The 17,712-nt window shown below is 46.0% G+C and overlaps 2 protein-coding genes across 10 annotated transcripts in view; both read right to left on the reverse strand.

Moving 5' to 3' along the window:
- Positions 1 to 269: 269 nt before the first annotated feature.
- Positions 270 to 6,022, reverse strand: shbg (sex hormone-binding globulin). Its single transcript, XM_037111734.1, has 8 exons — positions 5,396 to 6,022; positions 4,037 to 4,134; positions 3,575 to 3,764; positions 2,915 to 3,076; positions 1,687 to 1,843; positions 1,341 to 1,477; positions 975 to 1,179; positions 270 to 750 (listed from the first exon to the last, which is right to left on the reverse strand). The coding sequence occupies exons 1-8, from the start codon at positions 5,495 to 5,497 to the stop codon at positions 617 to 619; spliced, it is 1,185 nt and encodes a 394-aa protein (XP_036967629.1). The 5' UTR covers positions 5,498 to 6,022; the 3' UTR covers positions 270 to 616.
- Positions 6,023 to 7,958: 1,936 nt separating this feature from the next.
- zbtb4 (zinc finger and BTB domain containing 4) overlaps positions 7,959 to 17,712 on the reverse strand; it is a 29,379-nt gene continuing 19,625 nt past the window's right edge. For all 9 annotated transcript variants that reach the window (XM_037111722.1, XM_037111727.1, XM_037111725.1 and 6 more), the window contains one exon: positions 7,959 to 16,556. In XM_037111722.1, the coding sequence (XP_036967617.1) occupies positions 11,048 to 16,556 (5,509 nt within the window). In that variant the 3' untranslated portion in view covers positions 7,959 to 11,047. The remainder of the gene's footprint in view (positions 16,557 to 17,712) is intronic.

Consider the following 17,712-nt stretch of genomic DNA (forward strand, 5'->3'; position numbering starts at 1 on the left):
CTAGCAATGGTACATTCATATTTGCTTCTTAAAGTCAAACAGTATTATTCTTAGATAAAAAGAAACATTTGAGATTACATTAATCTTCTGTTTTACTGGTGGATGTTTTGATTCAAGCCACTAGGGGGAGCAAAATCCATGCGTTAAATATCTGTCTGACTCAAACCCCACTCAGCATCTATCATCAGTATTTCATCTCGTGTTCATAGCACCTTAAAGCGCTGCTGGCCTTTCTTTTGCCTCAAAAGTCACATTCATGGATAACCAGATTCAGGAGAATCATATTTTATTCAGAAACATACTGTTGCCCGCACCAAGGTCACAACACCCCTCACATCACATATAAATCAGCATTTTCTCTTGGAATGGGGCTAAAGGATGCAATATTTATTGGAAAACATAACAAGTCTCCACATTTTAGAGATTAATAGGTAGAAATACCACATTTAACTGTAAGTGACCCAGTAAGAGAGTACCAGTAGAGGGTGCTGTGTCTCTATAGCAAATTGAGTAGACAATTTTTCACAATACAGTTTTTTTTAAAATGCCATTTTTAATCCAGATGAATCCACCGCAAACATCTAGTCCACATGCTGTACATGCGTGCTTTCATGGTCTATGCAGGGCAGCTGTGAGAGGACACTGACATGTGTTTGACAGCTAAATCCAGGTCCAAATCTTTCTCTTGGACTTGAAGCTTCTCCAGACAGCCTGTCAAGAACTGGGAGCCGACGTTGTCCTCACCGTCACCTGGAGAATGAAAAGGAAGAAACACGGGTGACCTTGTGTTTGCGCTCTATCAAGCTCCTGATCTGGCCTAATAGATATAACTGGTGCATATGTTCTTGCAACTGGTTGTTTTCTTGTGCTTCATGTGTTTATTTTGTAACACGTTTTTTTTCCTTTCTGCAAATCAAATCAAATATCTGAAAATATCTACTATCTTAAGACACTACATCGCTGTTTAATCCCACCTAATAGACCTCCAACAGCAAGTCGACCCTCTCTCCACAGGTTCAAGTATCCAGGGCGGCTCTCTGAACCGACAGAAAGCGAAGCGCTCTTTGATTCGTCTTCATCTTGAAGCACTCGCAGTGAATCTGCCTGAAAGGTTATCGCCAGTTTCTTGAGTGTGTCTTTCATACTGATCTTTAGTTCCCCGAAGGTGAGCGTGACCTCCTGCAAATCCGAGGGAGAGACAGAGGAGAAAAACTTCACGTCGTCATGTGTTCCTGTGCATGTATAACGATGCAAATGTACATGTGAGCTGAGAAGTCACACTGACTTCTACTACGCTAGGAATGACTGGCAAATTCAGTTTGAGTCGTTTACTTGCATACCTTTGTTGTATTATTGGCCACTAAAGCGAACATCAGCTCTTGCCCAGGAGCCCTGATGCTTAAAATGGTTCCATCCATCTTACTGAAATCTCCCCAGAATTCAGCCTTGACCACACGATCTGCCTCGATGGGGAAAACTACCAGGGAAAGAAGAATACCTCACAAAATTAATGGAGTTAATTTATTGTTAATTTATTGTTTATTACATCTAACTAGAGCTGACAGTGAATAAAAAGGTGCAGCGTATTCGACAGGCGTGTGTGCTCCAGGCTCGTTGGAAAGCCTCTGATTCTTTAAAAGGGTGTACTTGCACATAATCTTGTACAATCAGGCACGACGCTCCCACCTGAGGTGTTGAAAACCGCAAATCCGGTGCCAGGGAAGAAGCTGCCAGGTCGCACGTTTTGATAGCAGGGCCAGAGCTCCTCCGCCTCTGTGTCCCAGGGGACGCTGAGGTTCAGCCAGTGGCCTTCACGCACACAGCCATCCAAGTGAGGCTCGAACTACAGCAAAAGAAAGCAGTAATGAGGTTACCAGAATGAACTGCAAGTGGACATCGTCAAAGTCCCCACAGGGTGATTAGGCAAAAAAAAAACAACAAAAAAAACACCCAACATACCCTTGCAGAGTCAAAACAAAATAATCTGTAATGTATAAACCCATTTTATGGCAGTATGTCTGTTCTATTACCAAGGATGGCTCAGCAAATGTTGACACTAAGTCATGTAAGAGATGTATTTCCAGCACAAGGCCACAGCCAGAGTACAGCGCGATCAATTTTCAATTTTAGAACACCAACAGAAAAGTCATTTTCCGGGCATTGGTCCTTCAGAGAGACGGACAAAAGGGTTCTTTAGAATCAGAATTTTGTGGTGGTGTCCAAAATGGAAGTGACAGAGATGACGACTAAAGGCTCAAAAACCCAGAAGTCAATGCGGCCACCATAGAGCTGTCTTTTAAACATTAGAGAGTCGAGGTCCATGGACTAACTGGTCTCCTTTTTACGTTTGTTGTTATGAGGCAGCCTGTAGAGGGAGTAGTTATCAGGAAGTGAAGACAAGTGGTGTAAAGAGCATCAGCTCCATATAGGGAGGGGAACGTGGTTGAACAAGGATTGGACTTTCATTCGGGAGCCGCTGTTCGTGAAACCAGAAGTCAAGCGGTGAGTTATTTTAAGTCACTAATGTATTGAGGCAACGTCACGTACACAACGTAACACAGCTGTTAGAGAGCTTAGTTAGACAGGTTGAATAAGGTAGAAAGAACAGAGTCTCTACTTGAAACTGCTCACAACGAGGTCTGTGGGTTATCTTGAATAGCCAAATTCTGGAAAGAGAAATTGCTGTTGAGTGGCTGTTTGTTTGGCACGTTGAGCACCACAAGCCGAGAGCCATCAAACTCTGCAGCTCGCACCAAAACAATCTAGATGGAGTAAAACAAGAGGGGATAGTGAAAAAAAAATGCAAGGTTTTGATTGGGGGTGAACTGTCCCTTTAATTACACCCCCCTAAAAAAAAAACCTGTTCATCTATTGAACGAGACAGATAAAAGTAGAATTTATCCCAGCGTGATACCTGAACAATCATCGCGTCCTTGTCGATCAGGATCCCGCCGAGGGCCAGTCGGAGTTTTCCTGTGAGGACCTCCTCTGTCTGTTCGGACTGCATTCCCACCACCAGCCCGTTTGAGCCGTCCACCTCTAGAACCACAAACTTCCCTTGGTTGCTCACCTCCAGCTTGGGGGCACCAGGAGCACAAGAAGAATTCAGACTTAAAGAGTTCCTGCGTCCAACACATGGTCACCAATTTTGGAAAACTACATAATATCACCAGCATACTGTAAGACTATTCTTATTAAAAAAAAAAAAACTAAAAAAAAAAAAACTGCTATGTAATTTTTTCATAACTGAATAAACCAGCTGTTCTCAGAATAAGGTCCCAGAACACTATCTGAAGCTAGAAAGATGGCAGGGTCTGCCACATATAAAGAAGTAAAACAGTATGAAACTGTAATGGGGGAATGTTTAGTTTATCATACAAAAATCAGTCAATGAAGATCTTTCTCTTATGATCAAAATTCCTTCCCCAAAACTGCAAAATGCACCTTTAAATCTTCAACAAAACTGAGAAGATTTAACATGTTTCCGGGGCAAAATGACTTGTTTCTGAGCTCCGTGTTGCTTCAAGACATTCTCACTTGATTCACTAGAAAAAAAAAATCACTGGAAACTCACCGTGTGCCATTTTCCATCGTTGAGTTTGGGGCCACCGGATACGCTGACGTGGACGTCTCCTTTGCTGATCTGCATCAGAGGAATACCGTCTTTTAGGGACAGAACAAACCAGTCCAGCCCGTTTTTGGTGTCTCCGTAGAAAACTGCACCTTCTGGGTCGAATGTCCTTAACTGAAAGGATGACTTGATACTAGAGAGACAGGAAAACAGAAAAGAAACAGTGTCAGATCCAACAGAATGACTGTGAAGTGTTCTTTTCTTTTCTTTCAGTGTGTGAGATATCTAAAATAAAAGGGGCAGGATCAACAGTCTCAGTCCCATTTCATAAGTATTCCCTGTACTTGCTTCCACACACTCTCCCCAGAGTTCATTTTCAAATTTGCAAGAGCCTTCGCTGCAGACGATCAGGGAGTATTTGATGTGAAGCCCTCGTTGTGCAGTGGTTTGGCCCTGCAGACGTACCTGTGGATATCACTGAGGTTGACTGTTGTGTGGATCAGCGGGGTCCAGAAGTCTCTATCCTGGCCGAGATAGACGGTAGCCCCGCCAGACACTTGTTTCTGGAAGACACGAGGCGCTCACTGAACACCGATCATTCAATTCAGCTCCTCAAACTCTGCTTGCGCTTTTTCCCTCCACATATGGTGAGGAACTTTATTCAATTATTGATTAAATGTTATAATCTAATTTTAATGCAGGGAGTTTAATTGCTGTTTAATGAGGGTAGTGTGGTCACACAAATTCTTAAGTGGTAATGAAGTGCAAAATCAATGTGGAGTCATTTACAAGGGAGCCATCCGCAGTGTATCAGTATACAGTGGCTAGGCTAAACCTAGCAGCATAAAATCATTCAATGAGGTAAAAAAGAAAAAGAAAAAAAAAAACAGTTGGCTGTGTATTTGTCCACCCACAAACTGAGCAAAGTTCTCAGACTGAACATACCAGGAAACTCCTCTTCAGCTGGCATCTAAAATTAATACAGTACGAGTTGACTGATTTTTTGTTTGTTTGTTTGTTTGGTTTTTTTACGATTTCATATTGAGCTATCAAAAACCCACAAAACATAGAATTACAATGTTATTACAATCTTTTTAAAATGTCCTTAGTGGGTCAGAGAAACATGTTTCCTACTACTGAAGGAGTGTTTGACCTTTTCCTGATGAAAGCAGTTATGAAGACGTACTCAGAAGTCACACTTAAAAAGCAAATGACGTAAAAGTTAAAGGGAAAATGCAAAAGCAAAGGAAGTGTTCAAGTATTACTTTGGTAAAAGTAAAAGTCACGTACACACATAATACTAGAGTAAAAAAAAAAAGACCTAAAGTATCAGATATTAAATGTACTTAAGTATCAAAACAAAGTACACATAAAAGTCAAATAAACATATATTACATGTATATGCTATGAATAGCATGACTAATGTTTTTTTTAATCTGACTGCTGATAAATTAAGTTAATTGAAAAATAAAGTCGTAACTTTGCCTCTGACGCTGAATGTAATCTGCAAAGTAACTAAAATTATCAAATAAATGTTGTGCAGTAAATAATACAACATTTACCTCCAAAATGTAGGGCAGTAGAAGTATAAAGGACCCAGACAGAAAAAGATAATACAATGGAAATACTCAAGTTAAGTACAACTACCTCCAAATGTACCTAAGTGTAATTTTTGAGTAAATATACTTAGTTACATTCCATCACTGGTTACAGTAATCAGGATTTCCATTCTTTTTAAAGCTGTTTTTGAAGATAGATGACATGCTCTGGAGGCTATCAGATGGCGCCCAGCGAACTATTCATTCTGGGCACATGGGAACTTACCTTATCCCGTCCGTTCCCCTGCCCCTCGGCCCCCCACGCCAGCAGAGCAAGGCTCAAAGTGAGCAGTAGTCCACCTGCCATTTCTTTCCGAATCATGGCCATCCTTCAGTGCATTCACACACCCTGCAGGCCTCCCAGTGTGCGCTCTCCCGAAGCCCTTGGGTGGTCTGCGGACTCCAAGCTTCCCTGAGGTGCTGGCAGTGGAACGAGCAGCAGAGAGAGAGACCCCGGAGCTGTGTGTGAAGCAGTGGTGTGTGCTGCGAACACTGTCCTGAGGTCCAGAGGTCAATCATTGCCTTGACCAGTGCAGGTTATTGATCTCCAGGAGTGGAACCTCATGGTTGCGTGGTTGTGGAACGAAAATACAAATGCACAAACAAAAGGGATGTCAGTTAGGGACAGTTCAAATATTAGGCCTATTAATCACAAATTCAGCAAACCGAATTTATATTAAAATGTGCGTTTCCACCAGTCCGTCGATCTCCTGGCGATGTGAGGAATTCATGTAGAGTGGACGCGACTGCAGGCTGGGTGAGTGACCTTAGTCAGACTACTGACGTGTGTATACGCATTACACACTCAAACCTTGATTCACCACCGCTGGCTATTATTCGGTGTGTGTGTGTGTGTGTGTGTGTGTGTGTGTGTGTGTGTGTGTGTGTGTGTGTGCAGGGGCGTTATACAAAATTCTGGACCCTGTTCACCCACGTTGTCTTTTGGTCCCTCAGCACATTCGTGGCTTTTCACTCAAGCATCCGTCTGGGCCCTGCTCAGCTGTGCACTCAGTGGTGTCGGGCACTGTTCACATCGGAAGCGATACCGATAATGAAATTTGGTAGATTAAGATCCGAGACCCATCCTACATACAGGTTTCTTGGGAGTCCTCTCCGTAGTTTCTGTGTAATCGTGCTGACAAACCAACGAAGGGACCTGGGTGAAAATAGAACTTGCTTGGCAGAGTTAAAAATAATTCACCAAATATGACCTGGATTACTTCAAAGGAAGAAGCTGATCAAAGACCTGGGAGCAGCAGTAGAAATGGTCTTTACTCCGTGTACTTTAATCAAGACTGATAACTGGCCTTAAATGTGGAAAGTGATGTGCAAATTAGCACAACATTGGACTACACAAAAAAAAAAAAGGAACATCAATATGAAGAAGGAGGGCAGGAATATGCCACGTTACCAATGCTGAAAGGTTGTTTAAAATTCTGATATACTGAACAGTAAAAAATAAACCTCTATTCTGCCCAAAAGCTCATAACATGTTCTTCGGCCTTTGGTTGACGATAACATGCATGCAAAAAAAAACTTTTACCCACATTTGATTGACATAAAACAAAACTCATCCCATTGATGATGGCTCTCCCTTTTTTAATTTTCACAGTCATTGGATAAAACCCAAAGCAGTTCTCATCAGTACCAATGTAATTCGTTCTGTATCCATAAAAGTGCTGGGGTTGGTACCCAGTCCTAACACTCGTGCCCCTTTTTCCCCATTGTCCTATGCTCCAGTGTGTGTGTGTGTGTGTGTGTGTGTGTGTGTCATAGAGCGAAAGGGAGAGAGAGATATGAGACAGGACTCCTCTTTCCAGGAAGGCTGTTGTAGCTGGGAAGTACTAGGAAACATGCAACACACAGAGATGAATAATCAGTAAACAACATGTTTTCCATGCAGTTATCGAGCACTTCAAGTTAATCTTAAATGTCAAATCGCAACAAAACACAGCATCTATCTCGCTCACGTGTGCACTCAAACTCTGACATATGTCAATTTACTGTCTTTGAGTCCATTTTCACAGCAGCCATATTGACGTCATAGTGGGAAAACCCCAGGTGTAAACAACATCACTAACGACACCTGCATTTCATTTGTGTGCATACTAGCACATGGCATGCTGGGACATTTGAGTAGAGCAGAGCCATCCTTGATTTTATTAGTAACATCAGTGCTTTACCTAATTTAACAACTCAAACTGTGAAACTTCGGTTAACTAAGTGTTTAGACATGCTGACCACTACTGACTGACTTTAAATCATGAATGCACTTTGTCACTCTTGGCCTTTTAATGATGAATGTTTTGAGGAATATTTTGGGTGTGCAATGGAGCAGACTGTTTCCATTTTAAACCACTGAGTGTCACTAATGGGAACATTGTCATTCAAGGGATCAGCTCCTGACTGCCAAGAGGAAGCTGTAATCAGGTAGAGAGAAACGTGTAGTGTGCTCTGTGTGGTTGATATTAAATAAGATATAAAATAACCAGAGATATTTAACGGAATTCACCAGTTAAATTGATAAAAAATCAACAATAGGTGACAGAGGTAAACAACAGTGCACCAAGTGCTTAAAAGAAGTGCAAAGGATGTCCAAAATGATCTGCTCTGAAGAGGTCGCTAAATTTTCATGTTCACAAGAGACTTCGCTGAGAGAGTCGAACAATGTGAGACCAGGCATCTGCCAACTTCAAGCACATGGTTCACATTAAGAACTCCAAATCAACTTGTAAAGACTAAAAAAGACATCTTTAAAAAAAGAAGAAAACATGAGTCCAGACTAGAGCTGATTTCATTGGGTCATCAGGTTAATACTTTATTTTGTTTGATTGCAGCAAAGAGAAAGAGAAAAGGGAGACGGAAACGAGGGGAGAGAGAGAGAACAAGAGGGAGGTCGGGGGGGAGGAGACTACAGACTTTGGGAGAGCTGTGGCTACAAGCCTTCGTATCAAATCTAAAGACAAAGTCATCAGGCAACATTAAAACATCTTTTAAAAATAACATTAACATATTCTGTGGGCTCTATATGGCACAGTATTACCCTAGACATGTACACGATACCAAAACAGTTTAGCCACACCCCTACATCTATGAACAGCTTCATAGCAAACAAAGCCATGAACTCTATCTCCAAATTATACTGTCGTTTCTCAAGAAAATGCTCGTTTACTATTCAAATTTCTTATGCCATAACAAGGCACCTTAACAGTTGAAATCTGGCAGATCACATCTTACTATAGATAATTATTGAAATATCAAAGCAGAGGCACATTCATTTTAACTAAAACATACAGTAAATAGTTGTATATTACCACCAGATTCCAGTCCAGTCACTACAATACGTCGATTTGCATGCTTTTGGTCTGTATGATAACCGTGATGGCAAACTATGGCATAAGAAATGGTCCAAAAACACAAACATGTCCATCTACAGGAATGGCTTGAGATTATTGGAGACAGCAAGGCTTTTTTACACTGAAACTAACCCACAGAAAAAAAATAATAAAATAACAGGTGGCCCATACACTGCCAAGGGGTATGCTGTTTAGGCAGATTTACAGTATTTTGGTTTTCATATCACGCAGTCACTCACTTCTCGTACACGAAACACGTACGCCCACGCGCAAAAGGCTTGTAACCACACCCAAGGGGATGCTTGTGCGCCCCTGCAGTTGGTCACGCTGTGTTTTAACACTCCTGCCTGAACCTAAAGGCGCCCCAGTACCATCACACACATGCACACACACACTGAAACATATGAACTTCATCCAGAGGAGGTGCAGTGCACGAGTGTTTGCTTGAGGGCAGAGGAATAATTCAACAGCTCCGATATAGTGACTGAGACATGGCAGATAGTTCTGTGGAATATTTCCAATCTGCGGTCTATAATGAATAAAATTAAAAAAAAAAAAAAAAAAAAAAAAAAAAATCAACAGAGATATGGAAGATGAAGAGGGCAGAAAATATAAGCGGGAACAAAAGCTGTGCGCACAATGCCAGATTTGCTGAAGATATAAACGGTTAGGAAGCAAGTGTTGCTCATGCTTTGTGGATACAGAACCCAAGTTTACTGACATGTTCCTAGGACTACTGTATATATGCATACCAGACGTTATACGGTTCTTTTAACAGGTTATTTGTGTCAAAACAGAAACAAAAAGGAACTGAAACCAACTCTACCATTAATGCAGCTGTACTTCATTAACCTCGTGACTAAATTTACATTCATATTTTTAAGTTTACTCCCCCTTTTCACTGAAGCCATTTTCATCTGGTAAGAGGGCTAAACAACATAAACAACAACATAGTTTAACAAAACAAACATATAGAGATAACATTACACATAACAAAAAGGCCCCCAGGAGGGCACCTGGGGAGTTTCGGCCACCGCTTTGGCTGCTAAGCTCAGCCTTTTCCTACCTCTTAGTATATGACACGTGGGGCCGGAAGGGAAATAGTTCAGGCTATTTCCAATCTCCCCTTAGCTGGGAGGGGAGCTGGACAATGTTTTTGTCCCCAAAGTCATTTCTGTGGGGCTTGGTGACTCAAGAGTCCAACAGCTTTGTGCCCATATATTTATTTTCCTATCCAGAAATAACTCAATACCCTGAATCCATTTTTTTTTATTTTTCCTTCCTTGCTATCGCTTTCTTCTTCCTGGCGTAGGAAATGGAGCCTTTTCCTCTTTCAATGAAAGAGGAAAAGGCTACGCAAGATGAAGGCTGACTGGTTTTTATTCTTTTCCTTTTTTATGTGAAGGAAATGAGATGAAAAACGGAAGTGCAATGGTCTACCAACCTTTTACTCTCACCCAGTGGCCAGCTACATACCCAAAGCAGCTACAAGTGTCCCCTTTAAGTGACCACTACTTCTCTATTTTGTGCACGTAAGGTATAAACTATGGTGAATGCTATACAGATCCTACAGTGTCATCTGGCCACAAAGTCGCCAGGGTAGTTGAGACATTAGAAGCTCAGATGATCTGTCATTGTCGTAGACTTGCGATCAGCCATAGCAGTGACTTCTTAATGATTTGGATATGAGGAATCACTTCTAAATGCACTTCTACACCTACAGTAGCTATTCCAACTAGAGTAGGAATGCTGTGTGCGTCTCACACGGAATGATCTAGCCATTCACACACGCATCTCATCACTCAGCAACGCACGCACACGCACACAGACACACACAAACACACACACTCTCCCACATACATGATATTACCTGCTTCAGCCAACCTCTGCATGCACAAATCCTTCCATACATGTGCATATACATGCTCATATATAACGTTCATGGACAGTTTAACAACAGGATACACCTGCATTTGCTCATACAAATACACGCAAGGTCTGAGTTGCTTGATGCGCCACCTCCAACTGTGTTGAGTAAGGACCCTTCTGTCTCATCCCTTATCCTTTCCCACACAAACCTTCCCTGAAGAGCATTTATCCTGGTTATGCGGTGACTATAAAGGGAAGCAGACTGAACTAATTTTTCACATAACATACACCCTGTTAGCAGTTCTTATTCTTATAGATAATATAATGAGTCAGGGAGGAAGATTAATCAAGCTCTAGAACTACGACACACTACAGCAAGACAGGAGAGACACAGAGAAAGGTGAGCAAGAGTAAAGATAGGGGAGTGATGATACGTCACTATAATATCAGCCTCTCTCCCCGTTTCTTTGCTCCTTCTCCCTTCATCCAACTCCTGTTTCAATGCCTAGCTCTGATCTCTACTGAATAAAAAAGAGGCAGGGGTGCTGTGCGAGTGTACTCAGTGACCCAGTGAGCACGCACCCCTCCCACTCCCATCCTCAAAAGGCCAGGCAGTCCCCATTGAATTATATTCCTTAGAGTGCTTCTGTGTCCTACGGTTTGCTGCCGCTGCTGTCTCGTTGCTTCTTGCTGCTGCCGCTGCCGCTGCTGTAGAGGCTGGGATTGGCCACAAGCGGGTGAGGGGCTGCGCCCATGTAGGGTCCAGCAGCGGCTGCGTAGTTGAAGATGGCAGGGAGGAAAGGCAGAGGCTCCACCTTGTCCCCTCCAGGTGCCATCATATTCAGAGCCACAGGAAGAGCTGCCAGGTTATAAGGATAGGCCAGCAGCTGGGGCCCATAGAGCAGCTGGTAAGGGTCCGGATAAAATGGCAGCTTAGCCAGGTCGCCGCCATTGGGGACCATCATTTTTCCCAGTGGGCCAAAGGGAAGCGCTCCAGCGGGGTAAGAGGACATGAGCAGATTGTCCTCCTGCTTCTTACCAGAGCGGTAGCTGTCCGGCACAATGAGGGGTAGGGGATAATTCTGGGAAGGGTAGCCCACAGGGGTGGTGTCCCCCTGCTGGGAATCTCTGGAAGAAACAGTGTCCTGGTGTTCAGGCTCAGGTGGTTGGGGGGCTCGGGGGAGAAGCAGAGCGTGGGCAGAGGGGCGGTCACCGGCACCAGCTGCTCCTGTGGGCAGTGTGAGCCTGTCAAGTCCTTGTGAAGTGGAGTGAACCTGTCGGTTGGCGTGAGCTAACAGTCCGATAGTGGAGGGGGATCGACAGGGGGACTTGGGAGTGTGCCTGTGTGAGGAGGGTCCATTCATAGTGGTTTGAGTGGGGATATGCTGGGGGGACGGCACAGGGCTCAAGGGCTCCTCTTTAGGCACCAGCAGAGAAATCTGCTCCTCTGGGGCATGTGCAACTCTACTCATCTGCGGGCCCCTATCTATCTCTGTTTCTCTCTCTGTCACCACTTCTTTGTCCCTCTCCCTTTCTCTCTGTCTCTCGAGCTCCCTCTCTTTCTCTCTCTGCCTCTCTATCTCCCTCTCTCTAGCTAGAATAGAGGACATGGTCAGGTCTTGTGCTTCATCGGGAGAGGGACACCTGGACAGGGACTGAACTCTGAGATCTTGGACCAGAGGTGGTTCCTCGTAGGTTCCACGTAAAAATACACTGTTCCCACCCTGCCTCTCTCTGTCCATAATGACCCCATCCCGTTTCATGAATCCCCCCTCAGAGATGAGCGCTGTTGTCATGGAAACAGGAGGAGCAGCAGTGGTTATTCTGGTCTGTGATGTCATGGGCACATTTGGAGAGGTGTTGGTGGATGCCGCGATGTGCGCAGGGCTGGGTATTCTGTGGATCTGGCTGTCGAGGTTCTTTTTGCTGGGGGTGCGGTAGTCCAGACATTCAGGTCCATTCATGACAAGCACACTTTGGAGAGTTGAGGGTGTGGCAGGCGTGAAATCATGTTTAGTTGGCGTAAAGTTTACCGGGCTTTCTAATAGGGGTTCTGCAATTTGTGGGCTGGGCTCTCTCTCCAGAGCTGGATGTGTGAGCTCTGTCAATTCAGGTTTGTCGCTGAATTCTGACATGTGATGCTCATCTGCCAGTTCACTGAGATGGTCTTTATGCTGCTGTGATGCCGAACAGTCACCACTGCCAGGTGGGTCTGGTGTTGAATAACTGATAACTGAAACAGAGAGAGCACTGGGAACCTGTCCTTTATCAGTCTCTAGGTCTCTGCAAACAGTGTTAACAACTGTCTCTGTTGTTTTTGGCTCTGATTCTTTATCGTCCTTTTCTCTTTCTGGGGAACTGCTTAACTCATGGCGTCGGATATGGCGAGTCAGTGCTGAAGAGGTCTTGCACACCTTATGACACTGTGGACAGGTGTGTCGTGATAATGCTCTTCTGCTTAGACGGCTTGGGCTAGAATTACTCCCTACTAAGCCTACTTGCCCTCCTTTTTCTTCATCATACTTTGCCATCTCTGGTGGAGATTTAACCCCAACCCCTTCAACTTGTTCACCAAGTGCCACTTTAGGGAGTACAGAGAGTGCCTCGGTAGGCTTGGGATGCTGGGCTCTCTGGTGGGCTTCCAATTTATCCCTTGAGGGGAAAGTGGCTCGGCAGAAGAGGCATACAAACTCCAGCAGATGGCTCAGCTCGTGTTTGTCTCGCTTCCTGGGGCTTGAGAACCAGCGGCCACATGTACCACACTCTGCTGCATTCCCATTAGTCCAAGGCCGCCTCTTTATTCCCGTAGGAGCCACTGAGGTAGAGACAGGAGGCTTTGGAGAGGGCAGAGGAGGAGCGGCGAGGTCATGACGGGCCTCCTTAACTTGTTCTTCTGCATCTTTGTTTTTCTCCTTTAAAGGGGTGGAGAGATAATCTTTCTTTTTCCTCTCTCCCTTGTCTCTGTTGGCTTTTGACACTTTTTTAGCTTCCACAATCTTCCCATCCTCCTCTTCCTCGTCCTGTGATTTATCCGTTTCTTTATTCATATGGTTCTTGAGCCTCTCTGCTCTCCTCTTCAGCCGAATGGAACGCTTAAACTTCAGTTTCCTTTGCCAGCTCTTGACCCTCTGTAGGTGTGCTTGGGCCTTTCTCTTAGGCTTGTAGGAGTAGTAAGGCCTCCATAAATTATCCTGCGTGTCATGGTCGCTCTCCTGCTCGCGAACCTCCCGTCGGAAGTAGTACTCCCTCACTTCATCAGGGGATTTGGAGCTCTTTTTCCTGACCTCCTCCTCCTCCTCTTCCTCACATTCTCCTTCTTCCTTTTCACCTTCTTCTTCTTCCAAACTGGCTCTGCGGTGGAGGCGGTGCTTATGGTGATGGTGGTGGGAGTGAGAATGGCGTGGTTCCTTAGCTTCCCGCACAGATGATGTCTCACACCGTTTGGTTTTCGGGGGAGAAAGGCTCTTGTCTCTTCTAAGGTCTGTTTCAGAGATGCTGCGCTTCACTATTGCTTCCTCACCGATACGTACAGTGATCTGGCACAGTGGTCCTGCCTCTTTGACCTGTGACCCTACAGATGCTGACAGCTGCTTGGAGCTAGAGATCTCACTTTTGCTGTGGGACTTGCGTGATCTGTGAAATAATCTGCCTGTCTCTGCATCCTGTCTACCTCCTGAGCGCTCGTCTGTGGTATCTGAACTGTCTCTTGACCTCTTTCTATGACTATCTGCACTATCTCTTTGTGTTTTGATCGGCCTGGGACTGCTCTTGTGTGAAGTCTGACTGCTGCTGTTGTCAGGGGAGGGGCTGTTCAACGGACTTTTTTCACTTCCAGAGGTGACCTGGTTGCTGTGCACAATGACAGAGGATGACACCGCTGTTCCATGAACTATGACAGAGGGTTTTGTATGGCCATATGTTATCACAGAAGGCATGCTTGTTTCTGTGCCTCTGCCACTCTTGGGAGTTTTGGTTTTGCTGCTACTAGACATTTTGAAGCTGCCACTGCCTCTACCCTGCTCCAACTCTAGGGCCTCACTGTCATGTTTTCTAACTTGGGGCATGTCCGTTTGGGGGAGGGGTGTTAGTGTGGAGAGGTCCCTGTGCTCAGCCACAGAAACAGGGAAGCCATCGGGGAAGGCATCTGGGTCAGGCTTTACACTCTGAGGATGGGCCCCACTGATGAGACTTTGTAGGTCCCCTGGGCCCAGAGCACAGCCCAGGCCAGGCAGGGAGAGGGAAGGTGTTTCAGTTGGTGGCAGGAGCAGGCCATTATGCAAACTGTCACTGTAGGTCTTGTAGGGTCTCTTCTGGGAACGCATGGGGAGAAGGCGGTAAAGCTTGAGGGCATTCGCTTTCTGCTTGTAACCCCCATTAGCAGTCTTTTCACTGGAGATGAGACTGGGGTTAATCCCATGAATGGCCTTCTGGTGTGTTTTGAGGTTGTAGTAGGTGGCAAAGGCATCCCAACAGAAGATGCACTGGTAGCGTCGCTCTCCTGTGTGCCACACCTCATGCTTTGTGCGGTACTCAGCCAGGGCAAAGACCTTGTCGCAGTAATGGCAGGGATATCTGCGGCGCCATGAGTGCACATTAGAGTGACGCTTCAGGCTGGATAAAGTCATGTAGGAACGCTCACACACAGAGCAGAAGTAAATGACATTGCCATCTACCACCTTCACAAAATGGTGTTCATCACCCTCGAGTATCTCTGTGGCTGCTGCATCATCACCTTGGATACGTGCCAGGAGGCTCCGTGCTTTCTTCCCTGGCCGCGCCTTACTGATGTCTGTTTCTCCCACAATCACTCCCCCCTCCACTCTCACCTCACCGTCCTCCAGCGGCTCCTCCTTTGGCTGCACAGTGAGCGGAGGAGGGCCCAGGCTGTTGGAGGGTAGGCTTGGCACCCTGCAGGCGGCCTCATGGGATTGCAGCCTCTTGCTGTGGATGAAGACTTTGCCACAGTAACGACAACTGAGGGCGCGGCTGCCACGATGCAGCCGCATGTGGACCGTCAGGGAGGAGGCTGAGCTGAAAAGCCGGTGGCAGACGCCGCAGATCAGCTCGGGCTTCAGGCTGTCGGTAGGGGAGTAGGAGGAAGAGTGTGGGGGTGCGGTAAGACCCTCTGATGGGGGAGGAGGGGGCGGCGGTAAGGGGGGAGGGAGATGGAGGGTGGGTGGGTGAAGACTTGGTCCATGAGGGCTTCCCACTTTCCCAGCTGGCCTTCCAGTTATTTTCTCTCTCCTCTCTGCGTCCCCTCCTCTCTGATAGGCTGATGTGCCCAGACTAAAGAGGATCTGGGCAGTTTGAGAGGGTGATGCTGTACCATTGGCCAACCTGTGCCTCTCATCCCATCCATCACTGCTATAACCACCCCCTAAAGACCCGCCGGAGGATCTCGGGGGCGACCTGTGAAACTGAGTCTCTGTATTGAGTCTGGAGCACTTCAGAGGAGGCGGGGATTTTATATCCTTCCTGATAAGTGCATGAACAGTCATGGGAGATGAGGAGGAGGACGGTGAAGAGGACGGAGAGCTGTCGTGCCTCGGGGGCTTAAAAGGTCTGTGCTTTACGTCCATGGTAGCATCCAGTTTCCACAACGATGCCTCATCTGAACTCTTGGAGGATGGCCGCCGTCGGTGGGGGGAAGATGAGGATGAGGAGGAGTTGCGACAATGGTTTGGAGATGTCAGAGAGGCTGGAAGAGGGCCGGCACTGAGCGGGAAGCTTAGGGTGATCTTTGCATTTTTAGGTCCATCAGCCATGTCCTCCAGCCTGTCCTCCATCATAGCCTCTCCCCGGCCTCCATGCCTTTTACCCTTCATCTCCAACTGCTCAGCTTCCCCTTCCTCCTCCTCCTCTTCTTCAGGCTGGGAGGCGACTCCAAGACAGCAGACTGGTTTGTGTAGTCCTTCGATCTCTCTGTGTAAAAGTGAGGAGGCCCGAACTGGGTGAAGGGTCTCTACTGCCGCTAACAAGGAAGACAAAGGTGATGAATGCTGAATCTGGCGGCACTTGGTGTCCTTAGGTGCACAATGTGTGAAGCTGCAGAGGGGATTTAGCCCAGCATCCAGGTGTTGCTCACTCAGACTCGTCTGAATAAGGCCCGCATGGAGGGGGTCCCACACCTTCTCACCGGACACCATGACCAGCCCCCGAAATCTGAAAGAAAAAAAAGAAATAACGTATTAGCACTATATACATCCTTGGATAAATGTACAGCATGTACTTTAACATCGACACAAAGCAAGGGATTATCATTTCACCCAAAGATTTTGCAGTAGCAGTCATGACGCTTGTGGAACACTTTGAGAAACGGAAAAGAAAACTAAATGCCCCAGCAATGCTGAACTCCGACAGCTCAGCCAGGAATGGTGAGCGCAAGGAGGGAGAGGGCAGGGGGAAGGAATGAATCTGCGGCAGTGCTGGTTTAGATTTCAGCGTGCCACAACCAAGCCTTCAGAAAGGCATTCCAGAGATCCATCTCCCTCTCGGCTGTGACACAACATTCCCTATGCCTAATTGGAAGGCATTCAGATTTAATCAAGATTCAGAATAGTGTTGACTTAGATTCATGGCACGTAACGCACATAAAAATAGTCCCACACTCTAGCCATTTGTGCAAGAGCCTTGTTAGCCATTCCTGGCAGTGGCTAGTATTTGCCAGGCACGACTCTAACCATTTATTTGTGAAGGCAAAGACGGGAGGGAAGGAAAGAGGGGAAGAAGAGAAGGGAGGGAGATTGTATGCATGTGCACAGAGAAGGGGTGTTTTTCCGCCCTCTGCATCCGGTACAATCTCAGCTAAGCTGTAGGAGATGAGCGACAGGCCATTCTCATTTCCATTCTAATTCGACTGCCATGGTGGCAGATCATGCAGTCCTCCTGCAATTTCTCCATATGTAAGATAGCTGCAGGTTCCTGTGTGAGAGGCAATTTGCCATTATTACTTATTTAAAATGGGTGCATCTGTTTAGGTCTGCGGGAGGGGGAGAAAGACGGAGACAGTATAAGGCCATAATGATGCGACGAGAAGAAAAATCCTCAGTCATGCTTTTCTGCCTGCGTTTTCAAGCAGCAAAGCAGCCAGGAAGGCAGGCCGCTGTAAAATTCCACAGGCAGCCCAGAACAGGCAGAAACTAGGTCAGCACTGTTATTGCAGAGGGAAGAGGAGGGAGAGAGAGAGAGAGAGAGAGAGAGGGTGAGGATGAGGGAGAGTGAAAGGGTGATAGAAAAAGGGAGAGAGAAAGAGAGTGAGGGTTAGCGAGAGAGCAGGAGACAGAGAGAAGGAGAAAGGGGGAGGAGGGTGGTCTGAAAC

This window comes from Acanthopagrus latus, chromosome 10 (genome assembly GCF_904848185.1).
Source record: "Acanthopagrus latus isolate v.2019 chromosome 10, fAcaLat1.1, whole genome shotgun sequence".
In the NCBI taxonomy this organism is placed as follows: Eukaryota; Metazoa; Chordata; class Actinopteri; order Spariformes; family Sparidae; genus Acanthopagrus; species Acanthopagrus latus.